At 35.7% G+C, this 27,543-nt stretch overlaps 1 protein-coding gene and 1 long non-coding RNA gene across 6 annotated transcripts in view; one reads left to right on the top strand and one right to left on the bottom strand.

Annotated features, from left to right (window-relative positions):
* The window catches only part of Ccdc30 (coiled-coil domain containing 30), a 136,117-nt gene that overhangs the window by 76,743 nt on the left and 31,831 nt on the right, over positions 1–27,543 (bottom strand). For 2 of the 5 annotated variants that reach the window (XM_078026060.1, XM_078026061.1), the window contains 2 exons: positions 23,012–23,127; positions 20,171–20,269 (listed from right to left, as the gene is read on the bottom strand). In XM_078026060.1, coding sequence (XP_077882186.1) covers positions 20,171–20,269; positions 23,012–23,127 — 215 coding nt within the window. Of the gene's footprint in view, positions 1–3,527; positions 3,698–5,587; positions 5,726–7,315; positions 7,442–8,955; positions 9,350–20,170; positions 20,270–23,011; positions 23,128–27,543 lie in introns of those variants that run through there. The other 3 variants (XM_078026063.1, XM_021719576.3, XM_078026062.1) reach the window with 3 other exon arrangements.
* LOC120890740 (uncharacterized) lies at positions 9,488–13,498 on the top strand. The gene is made up of 2 exons (XR_005735146.2): positions 9,488–9,674; positions 13,365–13,498. It is a non-coding gene; the product is annotated as an uncharacterized LOC120890740 (long non-coding RNA).

The following is a 27,543-nucleotide window of genomic DNA, read 5'->3' as shown; positions in this document are numbered from 1 at the left end:
GTCCCTTTGCTGATACTCTCAATTCTTAGCCTGTCATGTTAAGGACTCTTTTCCATCAGGATTTGAACATACATAAATTACCCCTTATGTCAACCTCATATTTTCTTCTCCCTTTCAGAACTAAACTTTTGAGGGCAGTATTGTCTACACACACTGTTCCCACTTCTTCATTTCCTGCTCATTCCTTGTTCACTCCATTCATCACCCCACAGGATGGAATCTAGAAAGCAATCTGTTTTCTACCCCTCACTGGGACTACTCTTATGTCTTCAGCCACTTTCTTATTGGTGAATTCAGTTGTCAACGTCTGTTCCTCATTTTACTTGACATTTTGGCAGTACATGACACTATGTCTTTTTGAAACTATTGTCTTTTTGAAACACTCTTTAATCTAGACTCTGCAAAACACACTGTCTTGACTTTTCTTTTACTTCTCTGGCTGCTTATTTTCATTGTCTCAGTCACCTTTGCAGGGTACTCATTTTGTCTCCAATAGAGGTTTTCCTTAGGTTGTCAGGCAACCTCTGGGGTCATTTCAGGCACTCATATGACTTTTGCTACTATCAATTTGTTGGTGATTCCCCAATTTATCTCCACCCTAGGCTTTTCTCCTGAGTTCTACAAATCTATAAATCTAACTGTGTATTGACTATCTCCAATCAGCTATCCCAAAGATACTTCAAAATTCATGTATCAAAAATAACTTCTTTCCCTCTTCCTGCAAAATTGTTCCCTAAGTCAATGAATGGCATAATCAGACCAGAAATTTAACTAATTTTAAACCTCTTCTGTGTTTTTTTTTAACTTTTAAATTTGCTCTAATTAGTTATCTATGACAGGAGAATGCATTTTGACACATTGTACACAAATGGAGCACGACTTCTCATTCCTGGCTGGACATGGTGCAGAGTCACCAGTAGTAAAATCACACATGTTCATAGGGAAATAATGTCTGTGTCATTCTACCATCCTTCCCATCCCCACAGTCCCACTCCTCCTCGAACTCCCCTTTGCATAATGCAAAGTTCATTCTTCCCTATTCCCACCTCCACTATGGATCAGCATCCATTTATCAGAGAAAACATTCGGCCTTTGCTAACCTCCTCTCAATTCCCAAATCACAGTTTACTACACCCTTTTCCTCACCATGAATCCCTGAATCCTGTTGAGTTTACCTTCTCTGGATGCCATCTGCTTCTACTCACAAGCATCAACATGGCTCGCCTGGATGCTCATAACAGCCTCTTAACTTGTCTTGCCACCTTAATTTTTATACTAATAAATTTCTTTTACACACAGCAGGCAGAGTGATTTTTTTTTTCCTGAAGCACAAAACGTCTTTGTCTTCCTCGTGCCAGTTTCCTATTGTCTAAACTACCCACAGGGCTGTGGGTGTAACTCAGTGGTAGAACACTTGCCTAGCATGTGTGAGGCCCTGGGTTCAGTGCCCAGCACCACAAGCAAACAACAACATGAACCCACCTCCCTAGGATAGGCATTCCTGTCCCTACATGATCAGGCAGGCCTCTGCCTGCCTCTCCACTCTCATCACCTTTCTCCACCTCCTCTTTTCATACTCTAATTCATGAGTCATTTTTAGAAGCACAAACAATCATACTTTCTTTCCTGTATGTCATTTGTTCTATTTTGTCAACTCCTTTTGGGGGGGACTTGGCCTTTGATTAGTTGTACTTTGGCACCCACATTAAGTTTCACTTCCTTTAAGAATATTTTCTGATTCTTTAGCCTGAGCCAGGACCCCTGCTTTATGCCCCAAACATTCAATACCGCTTTGTGTAACTATCTTCCTCATCAGACTATGTGCACCATAAGGATAGGAATTATATTTTGGTTTTGTATCTTCAAAGTACCTGGAACATGATAGCTAGCACAATTTATTGTTCAATGTGATTGTGTTATGGACCTGACATAAGTGGATGTTAATTAGGGGGGTGAGGCTGCAAGAAGTAAGCAGGAAGAGGGGAGAGGGAAGCCTATGTCTGATACACAGATTGCTGGTAGGCTTGGCATTTGGAAAGGATTTGGACCAAAAGTCATGGAGGTTGGCAGCAAGAAGCTCTTTAGAGAGAAGCCCAGCACCTTTTTCCTGAAAGGCTTCCCTATTCACAGACAAATTAAGGCCCCAGTCTTGCCTAGTGTGGTGGGTATCCCTGCTAATGACCTCCAAATCAGCTGGGAAAATTTTTGTCAACTTTGACCATTAACGTCAACTCTTCTGTGAAAAGTTTCATATTGATGTTTTCATCTCCATTGCTGCTTGCTCAACCAAGGCCACTATCCCTTCATATGTGGCTTATATATTGCCTGTCTTCCATCTCTACTTCATCTAATATAGAAACACTGGGATAATCTCCCTCAAAATCCCTGTAATATACTGTCTAGTGCTCACAAACTAGACCTTCTCGCTCCCTCCAGCAAACCTAAATGCTGTGGTCACCTTCTTGATTCTTTGCTTTTGTTAACACTATCCTCTTTCCTCTCCACCAACTCTCCAATACATTCTTCCACTTGGCAAATAATTTTCCTGATTTTGAAAGTTAAAAGCAACTTTTAAGAGAGCATAAAATTCAAGGGCCCGAAATTGTCAAAACAATCTCTTTCTATCTTGGAACACTTATGAAGAAATAAATTTGGCTACAGCTGGGAGTATATTTCTCCAATTCAGGGATAAGTGCAGCCTTTAATGTAGTATCTAAGTAAAAATTAATATCTATTATAATTATTTAGTTCTAGGCTTTTGGTCAGATAAAATAATTTGATTTTTATCTATTTGTTTTTGTGCTAAAGCAGACTAGTTCATTTGCCCAAAGCCACAAAGGTTTCTGTAAAAGATAATTTTGGTAGAAAAATAGAAATACAAGAGTTAGGGGGAAAGATTAAACAAACAAATAAAAGAGAAAGTTTCTTAAAATTTAATTATCAGATATAAGAATAGCAAAAAAGAAAAAAAAAACACCTATGGAGAGTAAATGCTTTTTTTTTTTTGTACCAGGGACTGAATATAGGAGTGCTTCACCACTGAGCCACATCCCCAGCCCTTTCATTTTTTTTATTTTGAGACAGAGCCTTGATCTGTTGCTGTGACTGACCTTGAATTTGTAATCTTCCTGTCTCAGTCTCCTGAGTCACTGGGATTACAGGAATGTGCCACTGTACCCAGCAGAATATAGTCTTAGTTATACATAAAAAAATGAATATGTACATGAGAAAAAAGAAAGAAAAATGAGGATTCATCAATGGTGAGAATTATGGGTTTTTTAAATATCTTTATACTTCTCCATATTTTCTAAATTTTCACTAAAAACCATATACTTAGTTTTAAAAGCAAGAGGAAAAACTTTAAAATGTAAAAAATATATCAAAGACAAACTTTCTGGAGAATGATTAAAATCAATTTTTCCTATCAGATCACTTGAAAATGAATGTCAAATTCTTATAATGATCAAGCCAAATAAAACATACCTTTCTACAAATAATTAATGTGATATGGGATTTTCTCAATTTACCAGAGTTCTTTTCTCTCTTCCTTTGGGCTTTGTATCTCTACTTCCAAAATTGGTACTTTCAACAACAGATCTTTATAAGCACTTTCACTTGTAATTAAATTAGCAGTTGCAGTTTTTCCCCCTAAAGTAAAGTGATTTAATTGTTCCAATTCTTGTGAAAACTTCAAGATCTGTAAAGTTAAAAGGCAAACATTCTGTTTTGTATACTCTTATGTACAGTTGTAAAAAAGTACACTATTCCATTAAATGCTTAATTATTGGCTTAAATAATAAAGTTGAAGCCTCATTCCAACTTAATTTAATACTTTTATTTGTTACATAACTTAATCAATTTTTACCATATGCATAAGGGCCTATAAATCGGTGACTTAAATGTATACAAAGAGATGGTATTTTTAAAACATTTTTTAATGTTGATGGGCCATTATTTTATTTATCTATATGTGGTGCTGAGAATCGAACCCAGTGCCTCACACATGCTAGGCAAGTGCTCTACATACTGAGGTACAGCCTCAGCCCAAGAGAAGGTATTTTTGATCTCTGGGGTTGGTACCTCCGATTGCCACTTAAATGTGTACTTCATTGATTCATAAAGGCACTAATATATTGCTGCAAGAAAACATTAGAATGTCAGATATACATTATGGAGAAGAAATTTCTTCCAGTCTGACCCTATCTATTAGAAAACACTTGAACTTGTAGAGGCTCCCAGATTGTTGTAGTGGTTCTGGAACCCTAGGGTATCAATAAAAATGCTATCTTGTGCTGCAGCCCTGACCCTGAGATTCAGAATCAGTGAGTTGCAGTGGGAAATGGGAATTTTCCTGTAAATAAGCTTCCAAGCTAAATCTTCTCTCTCTTCTCTGCCCTGAGAAGACAGCAGTTTGCAAACTAGAATGTGGCCCTCACCAGCTCTGCCTGGTGTCTTTATCTCAGACTTCCCAAACTCCAAAGCAGTAAGAAATAAGTGTTTGTTGTTTAAACTGGAAATCCATGGTATTCTGTTATAACAACCCAAACTCAGTCCTCTTCAAAAATATCAAGGTCATGAAAGACAAAGATAGACTGAGGAACCATTTCAGGTTAAAGCACATAATCCTGAATTAGATCTTACATTGCATTTAATTTTCCTGTCCTTTAATTTTAATTGGATCTCAGACTAGAAAAAAAATATTGTTTTTTTCTATACAGTAGAATAATTAGAAATATCTGAATATAAACTGTAGATTAACTAATAGTAGTGTCAATGTTAATTTCCTCATTTTGAGACTTACACTGAGGTAATAAGACTTATTATTATTTTTAGCAAACACACATGAAAAATATTTGCAGGTAAAGTAGATTAGGTTTCCAGCTTACTCTCACAGGCTTCACCAAAAAAGTACCTGTAAGAATGTGTACACATATGTTTTTCTACATATGAAGATGTCAAGTGAGAGACAATAATGAGGAAAATATGGTACCATGGAAGAATGAAAGCATAGGGGAATTTTTTTGTTTTGTTTTTATAACTTTTCTATAAGTCTAAAATTATTTCATCACAAAAAGTTTAAAAAAACAAGAGAGAGATTGCCAGGACACTGATCTATATTTCTGTGTTTTATATTATATTCTTCTCACCTCATTTTTGTGTTGACTTTTCTGATGATATTTTGAAAGCATGCTCCTTTAACTCTACAAAGGTACACAAGCAAAGCATAGTAGTAGATTGTGCTATACATGTCTAAGGGTAATATCCAGGTAGAATATCCTGTGTTCTGGATGTTTTCTGCCTATGTTGCATACTATAATACACACTCCAAAAATTAAGTTGGTGGAAGGTCTATGTAAAACAAAAAAATGCACAAACTAACCCTAAATGGCAAGTTCTGGTTGAAGTCTAAATATTTTCCCTGAAATATAGCTTAACTTGTAATCTACAGTACATGGTAATCTACTGTATAATAATGAAAGAAACTTTCACTTCTTTATTTTAAGAAACTCTCATTTCCAAGTTATCTCTTACTGAAAATTAATTTTCTTTTATCCTCCCCACATGCAAGGTAATAATTTAGCCTCACCTTTGTTTCTAACTCAGCATTCTCTCTTTGGAGGAGGTCATATGCTATTAAAAAATGGTCTCTGTCTTCTGGTGCCCCTGGAAGGCTCTGAATTTCACTATAAAGGCATGCAAGTTCCGACTTTGACTTTTGCAATTCCTATTAAGAAATAAAGATATTTTTATAGAATACATCCAGACTATTTCCCCATAAAAGGTAGAATATTTCCAAGAATAAATTTTGAAATGATCCTGACAATTTTTTTTAAATAGTCATTAAACGGAGTGTTATTAATTTCTGTCATTCACTGGTTGTAAGATTGGATTCCTAGAGTCATTCCTACATTAAGCAAGGCTTGTATAGAGATAAAATCTTTAGTAACTCCTATATTAAATAGTTGTATTATCTTGTTTTAAGGATGCATCTATGTTGCCTTTCATAGAACAAGGTGCTGCTGTGTGGTTTACCTTTAACTTTGCAGCACTCCTAGAAGATGTTTGTTGAAACTAAGCTCAGCGTTCACATAACCAGGAAGTTGAAAAGCTGAGATTGCAAACTCATGTCTTACTTCAGACTCTTGTGTTCTCAACTACCAAGCATGCTGCTTTACTTAACAATACATGTTCTGTGACTTAATCAACCAGGATTTCCTCTAACCCTATGGTTTTCATTTCATACCCATGAAAGAAAATACTTTATTTATAGATTTTTTATAATTTTTATATTGTTTACATGAACTATGTAGTGTTTGATTGGTAGATGACAAGGGGCTAAGAGTCTGTGTGCCCGATAACCAACTGGTGATGTATAATTTGTTTTAGGAGAAGAGCTGTTTGGTATTTTCCCAAAGCCTTGAGATCAGAAGGAGTAGGAATGCTGATGACATTGGGCAAAAAGGCAAGAAGGTAAGGGTTAGCTTCCCCAAACCACAGGAAGGTAGCAAGGGGTGTCAATTCCCTATTCAATTTCACTAAAAATTCCTGTAGATTATTAGAGGTTGGGGCTTGGGGCATTGCCCTGCTGTCACCCACCCTGCCAAGTAATTAATAAGTATCACATCCTCTAAATTGAGGATCTAGACTTCCATAATTCACTTCCAGGTCTCTCTTCAAAATAGAGGCCAATTTTGTCTACTGATAGATCTTTCCAAGATGGCAGAACAATTATGAACATCATAATTGAACACCTGTGACTTAAAGGACTCCAAGGCTAGTGCTGGGTCTCAACTTGGGTAAACAAGAGCACTAGGCCCTTACTACTAGAATCACATATTCTACAGTGCTGTGGACCAAACTGTGTCACCCTCAAAATTTATATGTTGAAGTCCTAATTTCCAATATGGCTGTATTTGGAGATGGGGATGAGAAGGAGGTGCTAAAGGTCAATGAGGATGAAGGGTGGAATCCTAATCTGATAGGCCTGGAGCCCTTGAAAGAAGAGAAGAGACAGCTCTCTTTCCATCATGTGAGGACACAACATAGCAGGAGGGGTCTGTCTGCAAGCCAGGAAGATGTTCTTGCTAAGAAGTGAATTGGGTCAGCACTTTGATTTGGAACTTTCCAGTCTCCAGAACTGTGAGAAAATATTTTTTTTCTTCTTTCAGCCACCTAGTCTGTGGCATTTGGTTATGGGATGTGTTTATGGCATTTGTATGTCCAAGTTAAGATACGTAGTTGTGATTTTTTTTAAAATAAAAATAAATAATACTACAAAATCCCTAAATGAGAAAAACATCTTGAGTGGCAATACCTCACTATCAACTTTCAAGGCCTTCTGTATAGTAATAAAACCAGATGCCAACTGCTTTTTCTTCTCTCTTTCTTCTGAAAAATCACCTTCAAACATTTCAGTTTTTTCTTGGCTCATTTTCGGTATCTATAAAAAGCATTTTACATAATTCAATTTGTATACAATAACAGTGTTTCCTATAAGTTCTGACACAAACAAGTTTTCTGCATAACTCAATTATAAAGTCATGCAGGGAACATGTGAAACTAGGAAAACTAATTCATGGTACTAGAGTTCATAAGATACGATTGTCTCTTCAAGCCTGTTTATACAACTGTTAAAGGTAGTAAAACTTGTCTTACCTATATTATAGCCATCACAGTAGGAATAAAATGTGATTTTGAAAGTATTTTATAAATTTTTAAAACTTACCAAATATAAGGTGTTGAAGAAATCTTTCTAAATTAACTGATGATAATTGGAATAATAATGGTAGGAGCAACTATTTATTTATTGAGGGTTTATCAAATGTCAGACACTGGGTTAAGTACCTTACATGCTCCATCTCATTGTTTTCCCAGAATGTCTGTGAAATTGGAACAAATATATATTCTTTTTCAGAGGAGACTGGTGAGGCTCAGATATATTAGGTAATTTGCCCAATGTCTCACAGCCAGCACTGGGATTCAAACTCAAGTTTAACTTAAAAGCCCTTACCCTTTTTCCCCCACTTTTTTATTTGTTCTCTTTAGATATACATGACAGTAGAGTATATTTTGACATATTATACACACAGGGAGTATGACTTATTCTAATTAGGATAAAAGTATCTATTCTATTCAGTCTTGCTGAAGACATTTCTTTTGTGTATAAAACCCTATTAGGAAATCCAATCGAAATGCACCTTAGTGAACACACAGTGAGAATCAAACAAATTCTCTTGATGACCATACTTTCCACAGCAAGAGCACATCTATCATCTATCAAGTGAACTAACTGCATATTTGGCTTGGCCAGTTAGGAAGCAGCACAAGACTGACAAAAAAATCTTCACTCTGCAACTTGGGAAATAAGGGATGGTATGCTTTACCAGTCTGTTCTGCTATTGACTACCAAAGGGACACTGAGTTAGTTACTTTATTTTTCTTAGCCTCAGTTTCCTCATTTGAAAAATAGGGACAATGAAGCCTTGACATACATGGGCACTTCATTCACAGAAAATGTTCTATAAATGTTAATTTGTATCATGGTTGAATTGTTCTAAATTCTCACATTTATTCTTCAATGAAGCAATACTTTTAAATCGTTCCTACAATTTCAATGCACTAGTCTATCCTATATAAATATGTTTTCCTTTTTGAGGTGCTGGGGATCTAACCCAGGGCCTTGTACATGTTAGGCATGGCTTTACCACTGAACTACAATCCTGGCTCACTATCCTAAAAATATTTTTAATATGCTCTTTCTTACTGGACTTCTCCTGATTACTCCCCCTCCTGCACACTCCTGTAACAACTGGTCACAGTCATAGTATGAAGATTTACCATCACTAGAAGTGTGCTTTCTCCTTTTGCCTATTTCCTGTAATCATTGAGCATCCGTATAAAGTTAGCCTCACCTGTATTAGAAAATGTAACTAAAAATTTATCTTTATTTCTTACCTCATTCAAATCTTGGACTTGACTTGTCTCTTGCCCTTTCATTCTGGTATTGCTTCTGTCTTCCTAGATTACTGATAATTCAGGCTCTAAGATGGAAATCTTAATCCAAATTAACCACCAGTTAAAAATGCATATGTGTATTTTTTAATATTAAAAGAAAAATACTATACATTTCTTAAGCATCCTTCCCTGAGGACATTTCTGATATCTCTTCCTATAAAAAAAGCTTCACCTCCTGTCTGTTTTTGGACCAGCTGCTTTTATTATTAGCTGCTTCACTATGGATTTGAGCTTTTGCTGTTGTTTGGCAGGTGAACCAATGGAAACAAGCACTAGGAAAAATACAGAATCTTAACTGTTCTGAATTAATCAAAATGCTTAATTTGCCATCCTCATGTTCCATGTCAATAAAACAGGAATAGAAATCTCAAAAGTGATAAGTTAGAAAGAATGGGGAATGTTACCAAAAAAAAAAAAAAAAAAGGATGCTAAAACTGAAGTGTAACTTTTATAATTCCTTTTGTCCAGTGATATGGTCAAGAATTACAGCATTGCATAAGGATATGAGGAAGAACATTTTCCTGTCTGTCCTTCTTCACCAGCCAACACTTAGACTGGTGAACACCCTTGCAAATCCACACGTGACAGGCTGATGCGTTCAACACTCAGAGCAAGAGTTCCTTAGCCTCACCCTGCACCACCTGATGCCTCAGCACAAAGTAAGGGAAACACCTCAACTGTTAAAAAAAAAATGGAAACATTTTGTTTTCTTTGTTGGCTAAAAATGTTCTGTATTTTAATGTGATGATTTTAAAAAATAGTTCTTCTAAATAATATATCTAAAATTTGAAAAAAAAATTGGAAAAAATAATTCATATTTAATGTAAATTTATACACTCATGTATTTTAGTTTAGATTTAGTTTAGATCTAACATATCTATATGCTTATAAATATATAAAAATATCTAAGGTATTATTTGAATATATTATACAAATATATATTTGAAGTTTACCATAGTTTGTGACATGTTGAATACAGTTAATACATTTAAGCAATTTGTGCACTTCATGAGAACCGTGACCAAAGTTTAAAGCATGAAAGGGGCAGCAACAGTGGGAGATAGAGATCTCTGGGTTCTGATGAGAGGCTACCTCACCTGTCAGCCAGCAGGGCACAAAGAGGAAAATTAAGAACTTGTTAGCAAGTTTCCTTAGCATGGGGTAGCTACCACCGACTTTGGAGAAACAGTTTAACAGCTCAGAATGTTCCACTTTCTGAGTTCTGTCTGAAAGCTGGGGATCATTTAATGCTCTAAACTAAACTATGCCTCCCTGCTGCCCCATCTCAGTCAAAGGCCATGGTGAATGCAGGCACCCTAAAGAGTAAAACACTGGGGTCATCACCTCTAGGGGGAGGCTGTGTATGTGTGCAGTGCTGGGCACACTACAGCCCTTGTAAGTTATAATAACCCCCCCCCCCATATAAATCTCCTCTGTAAATCTCTACAAGAGTTGGAATTGCATGGAAAATGGGCTCAGGGCCAGATAAACCTGGATCAACTCCTGGTTCAGTTCCTCTAAACTCTCACACGTGAACTGGGAATACTATTTACCTTGAGAGCAGGGCTGTTATAGGGAATACATGAGATTGTTTGTTAGACACCTGGAACAGATCATGGCCCTTAATAAATGCTCAGTATATTGTGGCCATTATTATTCCTTCCAGGTACCTAGTATTTCCTTTATTTTAAGCATTTTCTTTGAGAACATGAAAACTAACAGCACTATCATAATCTATTTAGTGATAAATCAGTTGATATACAGAAATGGGTAAGAAACACAGTCTTATCTTCAGAAGTTTATTTGATGTAAGGAACAATTTTCTAGATGAGGTTTCCTTTTTCAGCCACAGGAATCCCCTATCCCTTGTTTCAAAAGAATTCTCTTGGGGAAACCCACTACAAAGCTTACAGAAGTGGAGGCTACTCTGATTGATGCAGAAATAGAAGAACTTAGAAGGTTTTTTTTGTATGAAACACCAAGGATCCCTGAAATACAGTTTTAAAATCACAGTGGCAAAAACATGAGTTTTGTAGTCAGGTTGAGATTCCAAATCTTGACTTGATTTGCTTATGAATCTGTGATTTTGGTTTCCTCAACTGTACAACAAGGTAAACAATATCTACCCCTCCTGACCCAAACAGAGAGAGAGAGAGAGAGAGAGAGAGAGAGAGAGAGAGAGAGAGAGAGAGAGAGAGAAGGGAAGGGGGGAGAAATATTTGAAAAAGGAGATATTTATATGAGAAATTGTCTTATGTAATTATGGAAACTAAGAAGTCCATGATCTGTCATCTGCAAGCTGAAGACTCAAGAAAGCTGGTGGAATAGTCCAGTCCACTTTGAAAGGCCTGAGCACCAGAAAAACTAACGATGGTATAAGTTCTAGCCCAAGTGCGAAGGCATGAGGACTGGAGAACCAATGGTGTAAGTTCTAGTCTGAGTCTGAAAACCTGAGATCAAAAAAGGTGGCAGTGTAAGACTCAGTTTGAGAACAATAGAAGACTGATGTTCCAGTTTAAGCAGTCAGGCAGGGAGAGAAAGGGAATAAATTCTCCCTTACACCTTTTTGCTCTATTTAGACCCTCAACTATTAGCTGATGCCCACTCACACTGGTTTGGCAATGTGCTTTACTTAGACTACAGATCCAAATGCTATTCTCTTTTGGAAATACCCTCATCCACCCTTTAAAATAATGTTTGACCCAATAGCAGGGCATCCTGTGGCCCAATAAAGTTGACATACAAAATTGACCATCACAACATCATTTTACTTGCTTTTGTAGGAAACATAAAATAGTCATCAGGGAGGAATGACTGCAGGAGGCACCTGAGTGCCCATCTAAAAGCTGAAGATTGGGCTGGGGATGTGGCTCAAGCGGTAGCGTGCTCGCCTGGCATGCGTGCGGCCCGGGTTCGATCCTCAGCACCACATACCAACAAAGATGTTGTGTCTGCCAAGAACTAGAAAATAAATATTAAAAATTCTCTCTCTCTCTCTCTCTTTAAAAAAAATAAATAAAAGCTGAAGATCCATGCACAGAGAACACCATCCTAGGTCAAGTCTGGAAACAGGCTCAAGGGAAATAGCTGCCACTCCTTATTAGACTACAGCTCTCAATACACTTAATTCCTCTGCTGACAGTGACCTGTAGTTAACAGTTATCCTTACACCATCACTAGTCTGCCAAACATGATGAAGAAAACTTGAGGCTTTTTCTTTGTGTAAGATAGAGAACGTTTTGAGGCAAAAATCTATTCATAGTTAAACCTCCTCTTTCTTCAGGAAATATTAAACTTTAAAAGTTCATTTAAAACTTAGTTCAAATTGATCACTATCCACTGATAACTTTTTCTAGTTTTAAAGATTTCTACTTGTTCACACCTTTAAAGGGAAAGAACATGTATTTGCCATGCTCTTCATTAGTCCACTCTGGCCGGCTTTATAAATTGAAAGCTTCATAATTTTAGAAATCCACACAAATTTTGAGTCTTGATGACAAGTCTATTTGTTTATTTGTTTTACGGGTTTATATACAACCTAGAGGATTGAGATCAGACATAGAAAAATTCTGATACTTAATTGTTGGACATTAGGGAAAACTGAGTGACCTTTCCTGAATATCTTTTAAAATAAGATAGATGTTCATTGACACTCAATGTCACAGATAACATTGATCGCAGACAGAGGTCGATAAACCAGATAATCTCCATTTCTCAAGAATTCTATGGTACAGAGGACCACATGGTGGGGCACCACTGATCTCTCCCTTTGAGGAAATACTTGCCATATTTTCCAGGTATCTTCCAGTGATACCTGAACAAGGTGGGAACATAAAGCCCTGGAAATTTCTACCCAATGTGAAATTTTTCTGCAGATTGCCATTGTGCCAAACTCCCTGTTGGAATGGCTGAGACTTTCTCAGAGTCCCACCACAGTCTGAGGCTGGTCCTATCCAACCTTCCTTCTCCCTTTTTAAGAGATGTCAGATCTGCATTGAGATATGAAGGCTTTCCCTGCCTATATCTGCTTCTTTCCTTTGTCCTTCACAGGTGCCACCCTCCTGCATCAGTCCACATCATGTAGACATATGGGTAGTGGAATAAGGAGCAGATCACAATCATGTCACCATCAAAGCAAAAGAAAATGACTATATAAGAAGTCAAAAAGTTTAAGCCATTCTCACCTCAGTAAAGCCTTAGGAAGAATATTTCTCTTTTGGCAGACAACTTATCAGAGCAATCTCACCTCTTCTATGTGCCAATTTGTTCTAGACTTCATTTCACATGAAATGAAAGATGGAAAAAATGGGGTAGAAATATTAAATACCATAATTATCCTTCTTCCCCAGATACCCCAAGAAAGGGCAAATTGGACAACATTATCATTTTTCCTACAACGTCAGAAGAAAGAATGGAAAAGTGAGATTTGCATGAGAGATTCATTCTGGTTTTATGTTTCATATGAAATGTTTTACCTTCCAAACATTGTGTGTAATACTTTTTTTTCAACTACATTTAACAAAATATTATCCTGGTGAGTATTTACAATGACCTCTCTTCTTACTGATTTGCTTATATATTCACCTATATATAGTCACTCATTCCATAAACAATTATTGCATTGGTATTTCATAAACAAAATATGCATTGGTATTTTGCTGGGTCATGGGAATATAATAGTAGGTGCCATTATTGTTCTCAGTTTACAGATACGGAAATCAAGTAACAGAGTTAAGTAATTTGTTCAAGGTCATCAGGCTGACTGGTTCCAGGGTATGCTCCTAACATTTAAACTAAATTTTCTCAATTATGCCTTTCTATGTTATAATTAGCCCTGTGGTCTGTTCTAGTAGAATATCACAGTGGGAGAGCACAGGCAGATAAATGACACTGAACAGTGATCAGCCTAGTGGTAGAGGCATACCAAGTGTTGAGGCAGCCAGAGAACATTCTCTGTGTTATGACTTCCAAATTTAACACTTGTAAGAGGTTTTGCTATAAATGCACATATTTATATTCAAGTAAACCTTTCTAGTGAGTTTTATGCTTTCAGAGCAGTTATTTTGAAAAATGATGCACATAAAATACACCAGAAATCATGTTTAAAATCGTCTTTGGAAATGGTAAATATATTCCCCAGATACCCCCTCCCCCCAAAAAAAAGATAATCATCTTTCTTAGAGAACTTGATTTTATGGTAATATTTCACATATATTCAGAGACAAATTGGAAATTAACTGGTACAACAGTTTGGGGCAAAAAAAGTTTCACTTTATAAGCCAAACTACTTGTCTTGTGTAACCATGCAGCCAATTTTTGAAGAGAATTTATAGATAGTTTTTATTCAATGCAATTAGTAAACATGATTAAAGCTTCCAAGGAAAACTACATAAAAGGATATACATATTAAAATACATAAATTCTGGTGTATTAAAAAAAAACTTTTTGGTTGTTGATGAACTTTTATTTTATTTATATTAATGTGTTGCTGAGGATTGAACCCAGTTCCTCATACATGCTAGGCAAGTGCTCTACCACTGTGCTACAACCCCAGCCCTAAATTCTGGTGCATTTATTAAAAATTAAATTAAATTCTCTGATATAAGGATGCTGATTCATAATGGGGTTGGTGGGGGGAGCATGGGAGGGACAGATGAACTATAGATAGGGCAAAGGGGAAGGAGGAGGGGAAAGGAGAAGGCATGGGGGTAGGAAAGACGGTGGAATGAGATGGACATCATTACCCTAAGTACATGTATGAAGACACAAATGGTGTGACTCTTCTTTGGGTACAACCAGAGACATGAAAAATTGAGCTCTATATGTGTAAAATGAATTGTAATGCATCCTGCTGTCATATATGACAAATTAGAATAAATTTTAAAAAGTAAAAAGAAATAAAATTAAATTGAAAATAATTGGTTTCCAACATTCTACAAAAAGATGAGAGGCCTAAGGAATCATTTCCTCTGATACAGAAGAAAATACCCTTGGAGATCCATATTTAAAAAAACTAATTTCTTTAGTTACTATGAATACCTGGAAAAGAGATCCAAGTAAAAACATGAAAAACTAGAAAATGTTATCAATTATTCAGGCAGTGAAGCAGACAGTGATCTAGGATGACATCATTTATGTGACTGGACAAGACTTAAGAAATTTCTAAGGGAGAATAAAACACCTCAATCCCAACCTTCCAAAGGAAAAATAGGCAGTCATAGAAAACATGTCATAGAAAAAGAAAGAAAGGCCATCATGGAATAATGGGGATGAGTCTTTTTCTCACCATTATAAGTAGAAAAGTAGCGGAGGAAACCATGTGAAAAAAAGCTGCTCTCAGTCTCTAATGGACTTCAATCCATTAGAGGTGGGGGATGGTGCATGAGCACTACATGAGCATTTCTGCCTGGAAGCATTTTCTTTTTCTTTCTTTCTTTTTTTTTTTTTTTTGTGGGGGGGCATAAATTGTGTCAGGTTTAATAGACTATGCCATTGACATTTCTTTTTTCTTTCTTTCTTTTTTTGGTGTAAGCCATTTTTTAAAAATAAAGTTATTTATTCTAATTTGTTATATCTGACAGCAGAATGCATTTCGATTCATAGTACACATTTGGAACATAATTTTTCATTTCTCTGGTTGTACACAAAGTAGAGTCACACCGTTTGTGTCTTCATACATGTTCCTAGGGTAATGATGTCCATCTCATTCCACCATCTTTCCTATCCCCAAGCCCCCGTTTTTCCCCCTCCTCCACTGCCTGGAAGCATTTTCTAGTGTGTGACAATGTGAGGACAATTGTGTTTAACAGTTCTTGAAGAAGTGAACAGAAAGAGAAAGGAGTTCAGAAAAATAAAATGGCAGAAATGTGTGGGGCAGAGTGCTGGGGAAAGGGATCCACACAGAGAAAGAACAACAGAAATCTCCACAGGGTTTTACTGAGTCTCTCCTTAATATTTAGCCATACATGGGTAGGACAAAACTCCATGAAAACAGGCAAAGAATGAGAGAGTTTTAAGAAGAACAATTCTCAGAGTTCAACAGGGTTGGAAGATGTTTGAATTCTGATCAGCCAGATTAGAGAGTCCTTGTAATGGCAAGGGTCACACCAAAGGAATGGACTCTTCTAGCCCTAGAATAAACGCTACTCTAAATCTGCCATAAGAAAAATTTTTAAAAATTCAGATGGGATCAAGCTATTCTTCAAGTACCTTAACCAACTGCTATAACAAATTTTAATATTCTTTAAAAAAATTTTTTTGTAGTTGTAGATGGACAGTATGCCTTTATTTTATTGTTTATTTTAATGTGGTGCTGACGATAGAACCCAGTGCCTCACACATGTGAGGCAAGCACTCTGCCACTGAGCTACAGCCCTAGCCCACAAATTTTAATATTCTTTAAATAAGACAAAAAATCCAGCCCTCAACATAATATCCATAATGTCCAATATCCACTAAAAAATTACTAGACCTTCAAAGAAACAAAGCGTGACATAACTAGGAAAAAAAAAATCAGTCAACAGAAACAGACCCAGACTATAGATAGACCTGAGTCTATCTTTGTAGACACAATGAATTAAAAATGGAAGGTATTTTAAAAAAGAAACAATGAAATTTCTAGAGAAGAAAAATTCAATATATGAAATGAGTAATTTCACTGGGGCATTGAAAACACAATACACTATATAGAAAAAAATTAATGACCTGAAGATATAATAATAGAAATGATCAAAATGGAACAAAGAAAGAAAAACTGGGTTAAAATGATCAGAGCCTTTGAGACAACACCAGGAGATCTAATACATCTAGTTAGAGTTACAAATATAGGGAAACACAAAAATTTTAAAGAAATAATGGTAAGCCAGGTACAGTGTCCCATGCCTGTAATCCCAGTGACTCAGGAGGCAGAGGAAGGAGTTGCAAGTTCAAGGCCAGTCTCAGCAACTTAGTGAGGCCCTAAGCAACTTAACAAGAACTTATCTCAAAACAAACAATTGCTGGGGATGTTTCTCAGTGGTTAAGCACACCTGAGTTCAATCTCCAGAACGAAAAAAAAAAAAAAGATATAATGGCAATAATTTTTCAATGAAAATGACAAAACCACAGAAGTTTATTCCCTCAGTTGTGAAGGCTTGAAATCTGAAATCAGGGGTTAGCAGGGCCATGTTCCCTCTGAGACTCTGTAGAACCCTTTCTTGCCTCATCCTAGCCTTTGCTAGTGACTGTTGATCATTGGTGGCCCTTTGCTTACAACTACATTACCCTGATCTGTCACTACATGGCATTCTCCTCGTGTATGTACCTCCAGGTAGCATTTCTTCTTGTCATAATTACACCATCTATATTGGAATAGGGCTCAACCTATGATTTCATTTTTATTTTGATTACAAAGATTGTATTTCCAAATAATGCCACATTCACAAGTCCTAGGAGTTAGGGCTTCAGTGTGTTTCGGGGAGGCACAATTCGGGTCAAAATAGAAACTAATATACAGATATAAAAAGCTCATGCAGCTCAATAATAAAAAGACAAATAATGTCACTTAAAACTGGAAAAGGATTTGAATGGACATTTTCCAAGAAGAAATACAAACGGCCAATAAGCACATGAAAAAATGTTCAATATCATTAGTCATTCAGGAAATGCAAATCAAAATTACATTGAGATACTTCACATCCACTGGAATGGCCTTAATAAAAAAGATGGATAATAGCAAATGTTGGTGAAGACGTGGAGAAATTGCAGCCTTCATACACTGCTAATGGAAATGTAAAATGATACATCTGCATTGGAAAATAGTGTGGCAATTTCTCAAAAAGTTAAATGTAGAGTTAACAATATGACCCAGTAATTCCTCTCCTGAGTACATTCCCAGAGAAATGAAAACACATGTTCCCACAAAAACTTGTAAATGATTAGTTATGGCAGCATTATTGGTAATAGTCACAAATGGAAACTAACATGTTCAATTGATGAATGGATAAACAAATGTAGTATATATCCATACAGTGAGATATTATTCATTAATAGGCAGGGATAAACTACCAAGTCACGCTACAATATGGATGAACCTTGGATTATGTTAAGTGAGAGAGAAGTCAGACACAAAAATGCTGTGTGTGTGTGTGTGTGTGTGTGTGTGTGTGTATGGTTGAGGATCAAATTCAAGTCTTTGTACACACTAAGCAAGTGCACTACCACTGAACTATGTCCCCAGCCCCCAAAAGCCTACATTTTAAATGACTTCTATTTAAATAAAATGTATAAAATAAGCAAATTCATAGAGACAGAAAGTAGCTTAGTGGTTGCCAGCGGCTGGAGGAAGAGGGGACTAGGGAATGACTACAAATGGGCATAGAGCTTCTTCTTGGGGGGATGAAAAGGTTCTGTAATTAAACAGTAGTAACAGATAACTTCACAAATATTCTAAAACGTACTAAATTGTACACATTAAAAGGGTATGTGAATTTCATGGTATATAAATTATATATATATATATTTTTTAAGGTGGTAGGTATCAAACAATGGGCCTTGCACATGCTAGGCAAGTGCTCTACTACAGAGCTATAGTCCAGGCCAATATATTTTAATTTTAAAAATAATAAACGTATATAAGTATGTGTGATATTTGTGCTCTGCAAGATACAAACCTTTGCTGAGATACACTAAAGAAAATTCAAGTTCATAGATTTGAGGACTTGTTGTTAGACTGTAAATTCTACCTAAGTTCTATGCCATATAATCAAGATTCTGGCAGGAATTTGTCAAAATTGACAAGTTGATTCCAAAATGTATATGAAAAAGCAAAAGACCTAGAATAGCAAAAATAACTTTGGGAAAAAAAATAAAGTTAGATTTGTGAATTATAAATGCAGATATACAGCATGTGATTGTCCTAAGAATAAACATATAAATTAAAAATAAATGGGCCAATGTAATGCAAAGGTTTAAGAACTATCTTTTCAACATGTAGTTCTGGAAAAACTGGATATACATTTTGAAATGAATGAGACTCAACCCACATCTATTTATCTGCAATAGATCATAAATCTAAATGTATAAACCAAAACTATAAAATCCTTAGCAGAAAGGATAAGTAAATTTTGTGACCTGAAGGTAGACAAAGATTATGTAGATAGGCATTTTGCATCCTATCACAAAATAAAAGAGAATATTGATGAATTGGCCTCCATCATATTTTAAAAACTTCTACTTTTCATAAAACACTGTTAAGAAAATGAAAATACATGGTATTGACTGGGAGAAAATATTTGCAATACATTCGTCTTACAAAGGACTGATATTCAAAATATACCAAGAATTCCTACAATTCAGTATTACAAATGCATACAATAGTACCAAAACTAACCAAAATATCTGAACAAACACTTCACAATAGAACATATATAGATAGGGATGAGGTTGTAGCTCAGTGGTAGAGCACTTGCTTGAGACCTGTGAGGCACTGGGTTGGATCCTCAGAATTACATAAATAAAAGAAAGGTGTTGTTTCCATCTACAACTAAGAAAGTTTAAAAAAAAATAAAAAAATATTTAAATGACCAATGAGTATCAAAATACGTCAGCTGTCATTAGACCACCTTGAAAGACAATTAAAACCACAACAAATTCCCCTTACATATCTACTAGAAGATACACATTGGTGCTTGCTTCAGTCCAAAGCTTGATTGGTGCTTGGTTACTTTGCTCACCACTTCAGAGGCTGATTGTGAAAAAAATCAGATGTTGTATACATTGGAGCCTATACCTTGTTAATTCTCTACCATATTTTATTATGTTCATTGTGGTTCCAACTACTCATCACCACCCACTCCACCTCCCGCCTCCCATTCCACCTCCCACCATTGGTCGATTCCATGGTTGTATCTTTGTAAGATTCCTTTGTCTTTAAGGAAACAATCCACCACATTCTTCCAAGTAATTGTTCTCTGTGGGGGAGATGTGAATAAAAGCACATTGGCTATACCCCAGTTTCTTCTTCCACCCTAATTTGGATGAGCAATAGAAAAGACAGTCCAGTAGGAAGGGAGGGAAGAGACCAATTGCTCAGTATACTCTGCAAAAATGCAACTCACTTAAAAATTAGAAATCGGATTTTTTTAAAAAAACACAATAACCTTGAACTTTATAATACCTGTATTCTCTGTTCAGCACCCACAGTTTTTCCAGGGGAATAGTTTTCAAGTTGTTTATTCTTTTGAAATTCACAAATATCTCTTTTAAGTTTTTCAACCTTAAATACAAAAGTAAATATCTTTTAGACTTCTAAATTTTTGACTATATTATTGCTTTGTTTTTGAATACATGAGTAATACACAAATAAACTCTCCTTATTAAAACCTTAGCAACAAGTACATATATAGAGTAAACAATAATATTTTCCCTTCCAGAAGTAACACACTGCTTGGCCTGTGCCCTCCCAAAACTTTTTCATGCACACACACACACTTGTATTAAGCACAGAAACATGTCTACGGTCATAAGATAGATAAATTTACATAGATTAAAATAACTTGAAAAATCTTTGTTTATTCATTCTTTCTATGATTGCTTTTTTTGGCTGTTGTCACAAAATACACTTAATATAAAATGTACCATGTTAGCCATTTTTAAGTGCACACAATTCAGTGGCGTTAAGCACTTTCACCTACTGTACAGCTGTACATCATCCATCTCCAGAGCTTTTTACCTCTATGCGCATTAAAAACTTGTATTTTTTCCATCACTCTAGAGTAGAAAGTAGAACAACCACTGCTCTACTTTCTCTCTCTGATTTTGACCACTCAAAGTAGACCCTATCAGTGGAATCACATACTGTTGTTTTTTTTATGACTGGCTTATTTAATTTAGAATAATTTCTGCAAGTTTTAACCATGTTGTAGCATAAACTAGAACCTCCTTCCTTTTTTAAGACTGAGTAGTATTCATTGTAGTATGTACCATATTTTTGTTTTTTCTTTGTCATTGGACATTTGAATTGCTTCCACCTTTTGGCCATTATGAATATGGGTGCAACAATGTTTTATTTTTTACCACATTTTTATTGGTGCCTTACAGTTGCACATAATGTATATTTGTACATGCACACAATACAACAATAGAACCTGGCCGATATTGTTCCCCAGCACTCTCCCACTCCGCTTTCCTCCCTTGCTTTCAATTTCTTGAGTACATATACCCAGAAGTGAAATTATCCTATGCTTAATTTTTTATGTTTATTTTATTTATATGTGGTGCTGAGGATCGAACCCAGGGCCTCACATGTGCTAGGCGAGTGCTCTACTGCTGGGCCACAACCTATGCTTAATTTTTTAGGAACTTCCACACATTCCCACTAGCAATGAACAAGGGTTCCAATTTTTCTACATCCTCATCAATATTATTTTCTGTTATTTTAATAATAATTGAATGCATCATCCTTACAGAAAAGGAGGACAATACAACCATGTCCCTGAAATGCCCTCTTCAGTTCACCCAGCCAAGCTCTGGGGACTATGAGCCAGCCTGAGCTAGAAAGCCTATATAGGCATTATCTAGAAAGACACTGACTTTCTCTTATAAACGCTGGGACTTAGGGCAAGTTAGCAATATCTGTAGAATGCTGCTTCCTTGCACATACGCCAAGAGAGCTTCTCCTTTGGATGTTGTCATACAAGGAACTAAGCAAATTAATGGTGTCACTGCTTCTGTAGCCTAACTTATTAAATCTCTCTTCCTGGGCTAGGGTGTAGCTCAGTGATGGAGCACTTGCCTAGCATGCTCGAGGTCCAGTACCCACCACTGCAAACAAAACAAAACAAAACCCTCTTCTTGTGGTAACTAGTGCAGATCAGAACAACACGAAGAGGAAAGTGTTAGTCCTGGGACAAAGGGTTGTGAGGAACAGGAGGTGGTCTTTTCTGGTGAAGCACTGGAGGCACTGTGTGAAATAGAGGTGCACCTGACCAGCCCATCACCAGAGAATCTTCCCGTAAGCATTTTTCAATAAACCCTATTTCTTGTACTTTGTCTCTGGGTATTTTCTTTGGTCTCTCAGCAACCTGTTCTAGCACAACTGGGCTGTGGGGAAGACATTATCCTAATGGGTATTTTTTCATTTTTAAAACAAAATTTCTTAAGGATCTAATATTATGCTGGGCAATGTGTTATACACTAGAGATGATTGTGAAATGATGATTGTGAAACTAAAATTAAAGAGACATATGTCCAGAATTTAGAAGTAGATATTAAAAATTAATAAATTGCTAAGAGCAATGGCTTTAAAAGAACACAGCTAAAAGTTTAGTGTTAATAATTCCAAGCTTATCTAAAATAGTAGAATAATATATTCTATTTGATGAGTGCATTAACTATAAATTATGATCTAAATCCTTACTGAAAAAAAAAGATTCTAGGCTTTACAATAACATTATGTTACTGTTCACAATAGGTGGATATAAACACTGATAAAGGGCTGGGGATGTGGCTCAAGCGGTAGCGTGCTCGCCTGGCATGTGTGTGACCCGGGTTCGATCCTCAGCACCACATACCAACAAAGATGTTGTGTCCACCAAGAACTAAAAAACAAATATCAAAAAAATAAAAAATAAAAAAATAAACACTGATAAGGTGCAACTTTTTAAATTTTTAAAAATTTTTTTGGAACTAGGTATTGAACTCAGGGGCACTCAACCACTGAGCCACATCCTCAACCCTTTTAATATTTTATTTAGATGCAGGGTCTCACTAAATTGCTTAGTGCTTCAATAAATTGCTGAGGCTGGCTTTGAACCTACAATCCTCCTGCTTCAGCATCACAGCCACTGGGATTACAAATGTGTGACACCATGCCCAGCTACAATTCATCTTGGGCAAAGTATGACATCTACCTGAGAGTCTCCCCTGAGGATTAGCTTAGGTGATGTGATCTATGTTGCTCAAGCTGATGATTATTACTGTAACACAATAAGTAATCCAAGAACGAAATTAAACTTACCACTTCTCCAAGCCCTTTTTTTTCTGAGTCAAGTGATCGAACCCGATTTCTTAAGGCTAGAATTTCCTCATCTAGTCTCTGATTTTGTTCTTTTGCTTTCTGTAGTTCAACTGTATCTAAAACAGTGAGAAGAACACAGGTCTGGATCAACTGTTTGGGAGGCAGTAACTCTAAAAACTAAGGGAGTGCCTCTTCTCAGTCCTACCATAATGTCTCTGCATATGTGGTACTCTGTACAGGAGAGCCATTGACCCCCCGAATCCAGTCCTACAACAGTCTAACAACCTATTGAAACAGAAGAGAAAGTTTTGCATTTCTCACACCACACTTATGAATTGGACTGAGTAAGGAGTTTCCAGAGTAGAGGCTCTTCTAGGAGCTAGAATTCTTAAAAAGTTGAGCCTACTTTCTAAAAGTTAAATGACTGAGAAAATGATCTTCCTAGCTTTTTTTAGTCTTGTATCTTACACACCTCAAATACCTCTCAACACTTCTCTTCCACTCATCTTCACTAGGGTCTCTAGAAATGAGTGAAGTGATGAGCTGAGAAAGGTGAATGAACTTATTTAACAAATCCGTTCCTGTTTTTTTCAAGTTAAAAAAGTGTTGACACTTTAAAACCATTTTTCTGCCTATATCACTACTCAGGAAATGGTCCACTCTCAGCACTTCATGTTAAGGCCTGTTCTTGCCAACATGCATCAAGGTTTCATTAATACAAACCTCCTGCCTATACTTTCCTGTTTCTTAGCTGTTTTTCACTTAACATTTGTCTTACTGCTTTAAAATTTCCTTTGTTTTCCTTATTTGTTGTATGTTTTATTTTTAAATTGTATTAATTTGTCTTTACTTTCCATTTTTTCTCCCTTGCTCTATCCTCTATCTCTTTTTAAAAAATCTCTTTGGTATCTTTTTTTTTTTTTTTTTGAGAAATACTGAAAACATACCAAAATCATCCACAATTTTATCTCTTTTCAGAAAATATGTACACATACACATACACACATACACACACACACACACACACACACGCACACACACAAATATAAAGATTCTACATTTGCCTGTGCAATTTTTAAAGAAATTAAAGAATGCTACATACTATCTGCAATTTTACCACCTGTGGATTAATGGTTATCTTTATAAATCAATCCTTGTAAGACATTTTCCACTTTGGAACTATTTTCTATTGTGGTATATTTTATAAAAAATAATCATGTACATATCTTAAGTCTCTAGTTCAATTAATCTTAACAATTATATATATATCCCACCAAAAAAGATGTGGAACATTTTTATTATCCCAGAAATTCCTTCATGTCCTTTCCAGTAAGTTCTCCACTCCCATCCACCCATATAAACACTTCTAACTTCTGTCACTGAGATTAGTTTTGCTTGTTTTTGGTTTTCATATAAATGGAATCTTGCAATGCATGTGTTCTTTGTGTTTGATTTCTTTCACTCTATATCATCTTTTTGAGATTCTTCTGTATTCTTGTATCAAAAATTCATTCCTCTTTACTGCTGAGTAATATTCTATCTTATGAATAAACTATAATTATCCATTCTCCATTTTACTTTGCATTCCACTGTCCCAATGTGCCATGATTAGTGTCACTTTTATCCTACTTATTTTGATTTAGTTTTTTGCTGGTGTCTTATAAACAAGGCTAAATTTACTATCTTTGTTCATCAATCTTCAAGTGCTTTGACATTATTTCTAAAAAAATAAATTCCATAATTCTCAGCACTAAAAAAGAACATTCCCATAAATGGACCTGGTGGATCAGATGAAATGTGCATTTAAAAAATGTGTAATATATATTGCCAAATTATTTTTCAAAAAAAATTATTCAAAGTAACATTCTTACAACTGAGTATGACACTGTCCATTTCTACACACTGGAAATTAGCAATATTTTTAATTTTCACAAATCTTAAAAACATATTTAAATAATAGCCTGTTTAAAATAGATCACTAAATCAGTATTATTTTATTGATCACAAATGAATTACAGGCTTTTTGTTTAAAAAAATCAGACTATATGGTTTTGTTCAAAGTGGATGTTGTCATTCAGCCGTCATCTAATATCCTGTCTCAAAATATTGCTAATTCTTAGTAAATATTCTTGAAAAAGTTTACATTCATGCCTTAACATACAGACAAAAGTTGTGTTAAAAATATTTGACAACTACTAAAGCATGGATCCTCATCTGTGAAAATGTAACTCTGCAGGAGAGTCCTTTAGAACATCTTGCTGTACCAAGTATTGTCCCTTTAAAAGGTGGACGAGGGACTGAAAGTAGCTGGAACAGTGGGACAAATGGGGAACACTTGGAAGATTCAGGGCAGCAGCTGCTTACAACTTACACAAAGCTATTCCTTCATCATAAGTCTACTGCCACACTAGCGTATGGTAGTTCTGTGGGTACACGTGAACATATACCACAAATGTAAAAACCCAAATGACATTATAGCTCACGTACCATTCCAACTTGCTTTGTGAGCTTTGTTAACCATCACAGGCATCTACTTGTGTTAGCATGCACAGTTCTTTGTCATTCTTAACAGTTCCAAGGTATTCATTGTGCAGTCACTTATTTAACAAATCCATTCCTGGTTAAGTGCATCCTTTTTGACTCTCCAACAAGCTATTTCTTGCTCTCTGTACTTTCATAAGTATTTCTATGTTCATTAGGGACATCGCAATGTCTAGGTCTGGTTTTGGTATCAGAGGAATCTTGGCCACTTAAAAAGTTGGGAATTATTCCCGCTTTAATTTTCTGGAAGAGTTTATGTAAAATCAGTATTACTTATTCCTTAAACATTTGTTAGAACTCACTAACTAGCCATCTGAGCCTGGAGTGTTCTTTTTTGAGATTTTTTTTAAACTTCAAATTCAATTTCTTGAATTGATTTAGGACTATCTTTTTTATGGTTTGATAGTTTGTGTTTTGCAAAGAATGTGTTCTTGTCATTCAGACCATCAATTAATTGTCATAAAATTATTCACAATATTCCCTAATTATTTCTTTGGTCTGTAAAAATGTTCTCTCTGTCATTTCATTTCTTTTACTGGTACTTTGTGTCTTTTATCTTTTTTTATGAGCAACTCAGTTAGGAGTTTATCAATGGCTCTTGGGTTTCCACTGATATACTTTATTATAGTTCCATTTTTACTTTTATTTATTTTAACTCTTATTTTAATAGCTCCTTCCTTCTGCTTTCTTTGAATATAATTGATCTTCTTATTTTGTTTTTTGTTTGCTTGTTTGGACAGTACTAAGGATTAAACTCAGGGCTTACCCATGCAGAGCAAGGCTCTGCCACTGAGTTGTATCCCCTGCCCTTCTTATTTTATTTTTGACAGGTTCTCACTAAATCACCCAGGCTGGCCTCCAACTTGTGTTCCTCCTGCTTCAGGCTCCAAGGTAGCTGGAATTACAGGTATACCACACCCAGGTTCTTCTGGATTATTATTATTTTTTAATATATACCGGACAGTGAGCCCAGGGGTGCTTAAGTACTGGGCCTCATTTCCAGCCCTTTTTTATATTTTATTTAGAGACAGGGTCTCTCTGAGTTGCTTAGTGCCTTGCTAAATTGCTGAGGCTGGCTTTGAACTTGCACTCCTTCTGCCTCAGCCTCCCAAACTTCTGGGATTATAGGCATGCACCACCATTGCCCAGTTTATTCTAGATTTTTAAAGTGTAAATTTAGACTATTTTGTGTTCTTTCTTGTTTCTAGTATAAACATTTAATACTTTAAGATTCCCTCCAAGCACTAATTGATCTGCATTCACAAAAGTTGATAATGCCCAGTTTTCCTTTTCTTCAATGTAAAACATTTTCTAATATCTCTTGTAATGTTTTTTCAGTGGACATGGGCTATTTAGAAGTATCTTATTTAATTTTGGAATATTTAAAGACTTTCTAAGTAAATTTTTGTTACTGATTTTTAGTCCAATTCCATTGCAATCAAAGACATAATTTGCATGATTTCAGTTTTTCCAGAGAGATTTGTTTTATAGCCCAGGATTGTCTCCCTTGGTTAATGTTGATGGGTACATGAAAAGAATGTGTATTCTGGTGGATTTTTCTATATCAATTAGGTCATGTTGTTGGTAGTATTTTAGTTCTTCTATGTTCATACCGATATGTTTTTTTTTTTCTGATTACTTGCTCTATCAGTTAATAAGAGAGCGGTGTTCATTTTATAATTGTATCTAATTGTATACATTTTTTTAAATACCTTGATCTTATTTATTTATTTATTTTTTATGTGGTGCTGAGGATTGAATCCAGGGCCTCACCTGTGCTAGGCGAGCACCCTACTGCTGTGCCACAACCCCAGCCCATGTATCCATACATTTTGAAAAGAAGAGTATAACTAATTTTGCCATTATTTAAAATTTGTAAATATATTTTAAATTATTTTTGTAGTTGTTATTATTTAAACACTCAAATTTTGTTATATTGTTGATAGTTGGTCACATATTTATATAGTTATGCTGGGGTCTGATTAATTCAC

The sequence above is a fragment of the Ictidomys tridecemlineatus genome, chromosome 11 (assembly GCF_052094955.1).
Source record: "Ictidomys tridecemlineatus isolate mIctTri1 chromosome 11, mIctTri1.hap1, whole genome shotgun sequence".
In the NCBI taxonomy this organism is placed as follows: Eukaryota; Metazoa; Chordata; class Mammalia; order Rodentia; family Sciuridae; genus Ictidomys; species Ictidomys tridecemlineatus.
The sequence above is the reverse complement of the archived record's forward strand: the minus strand, read 5'-3'. Positions and strand labels throughout refer to the sequence as shown.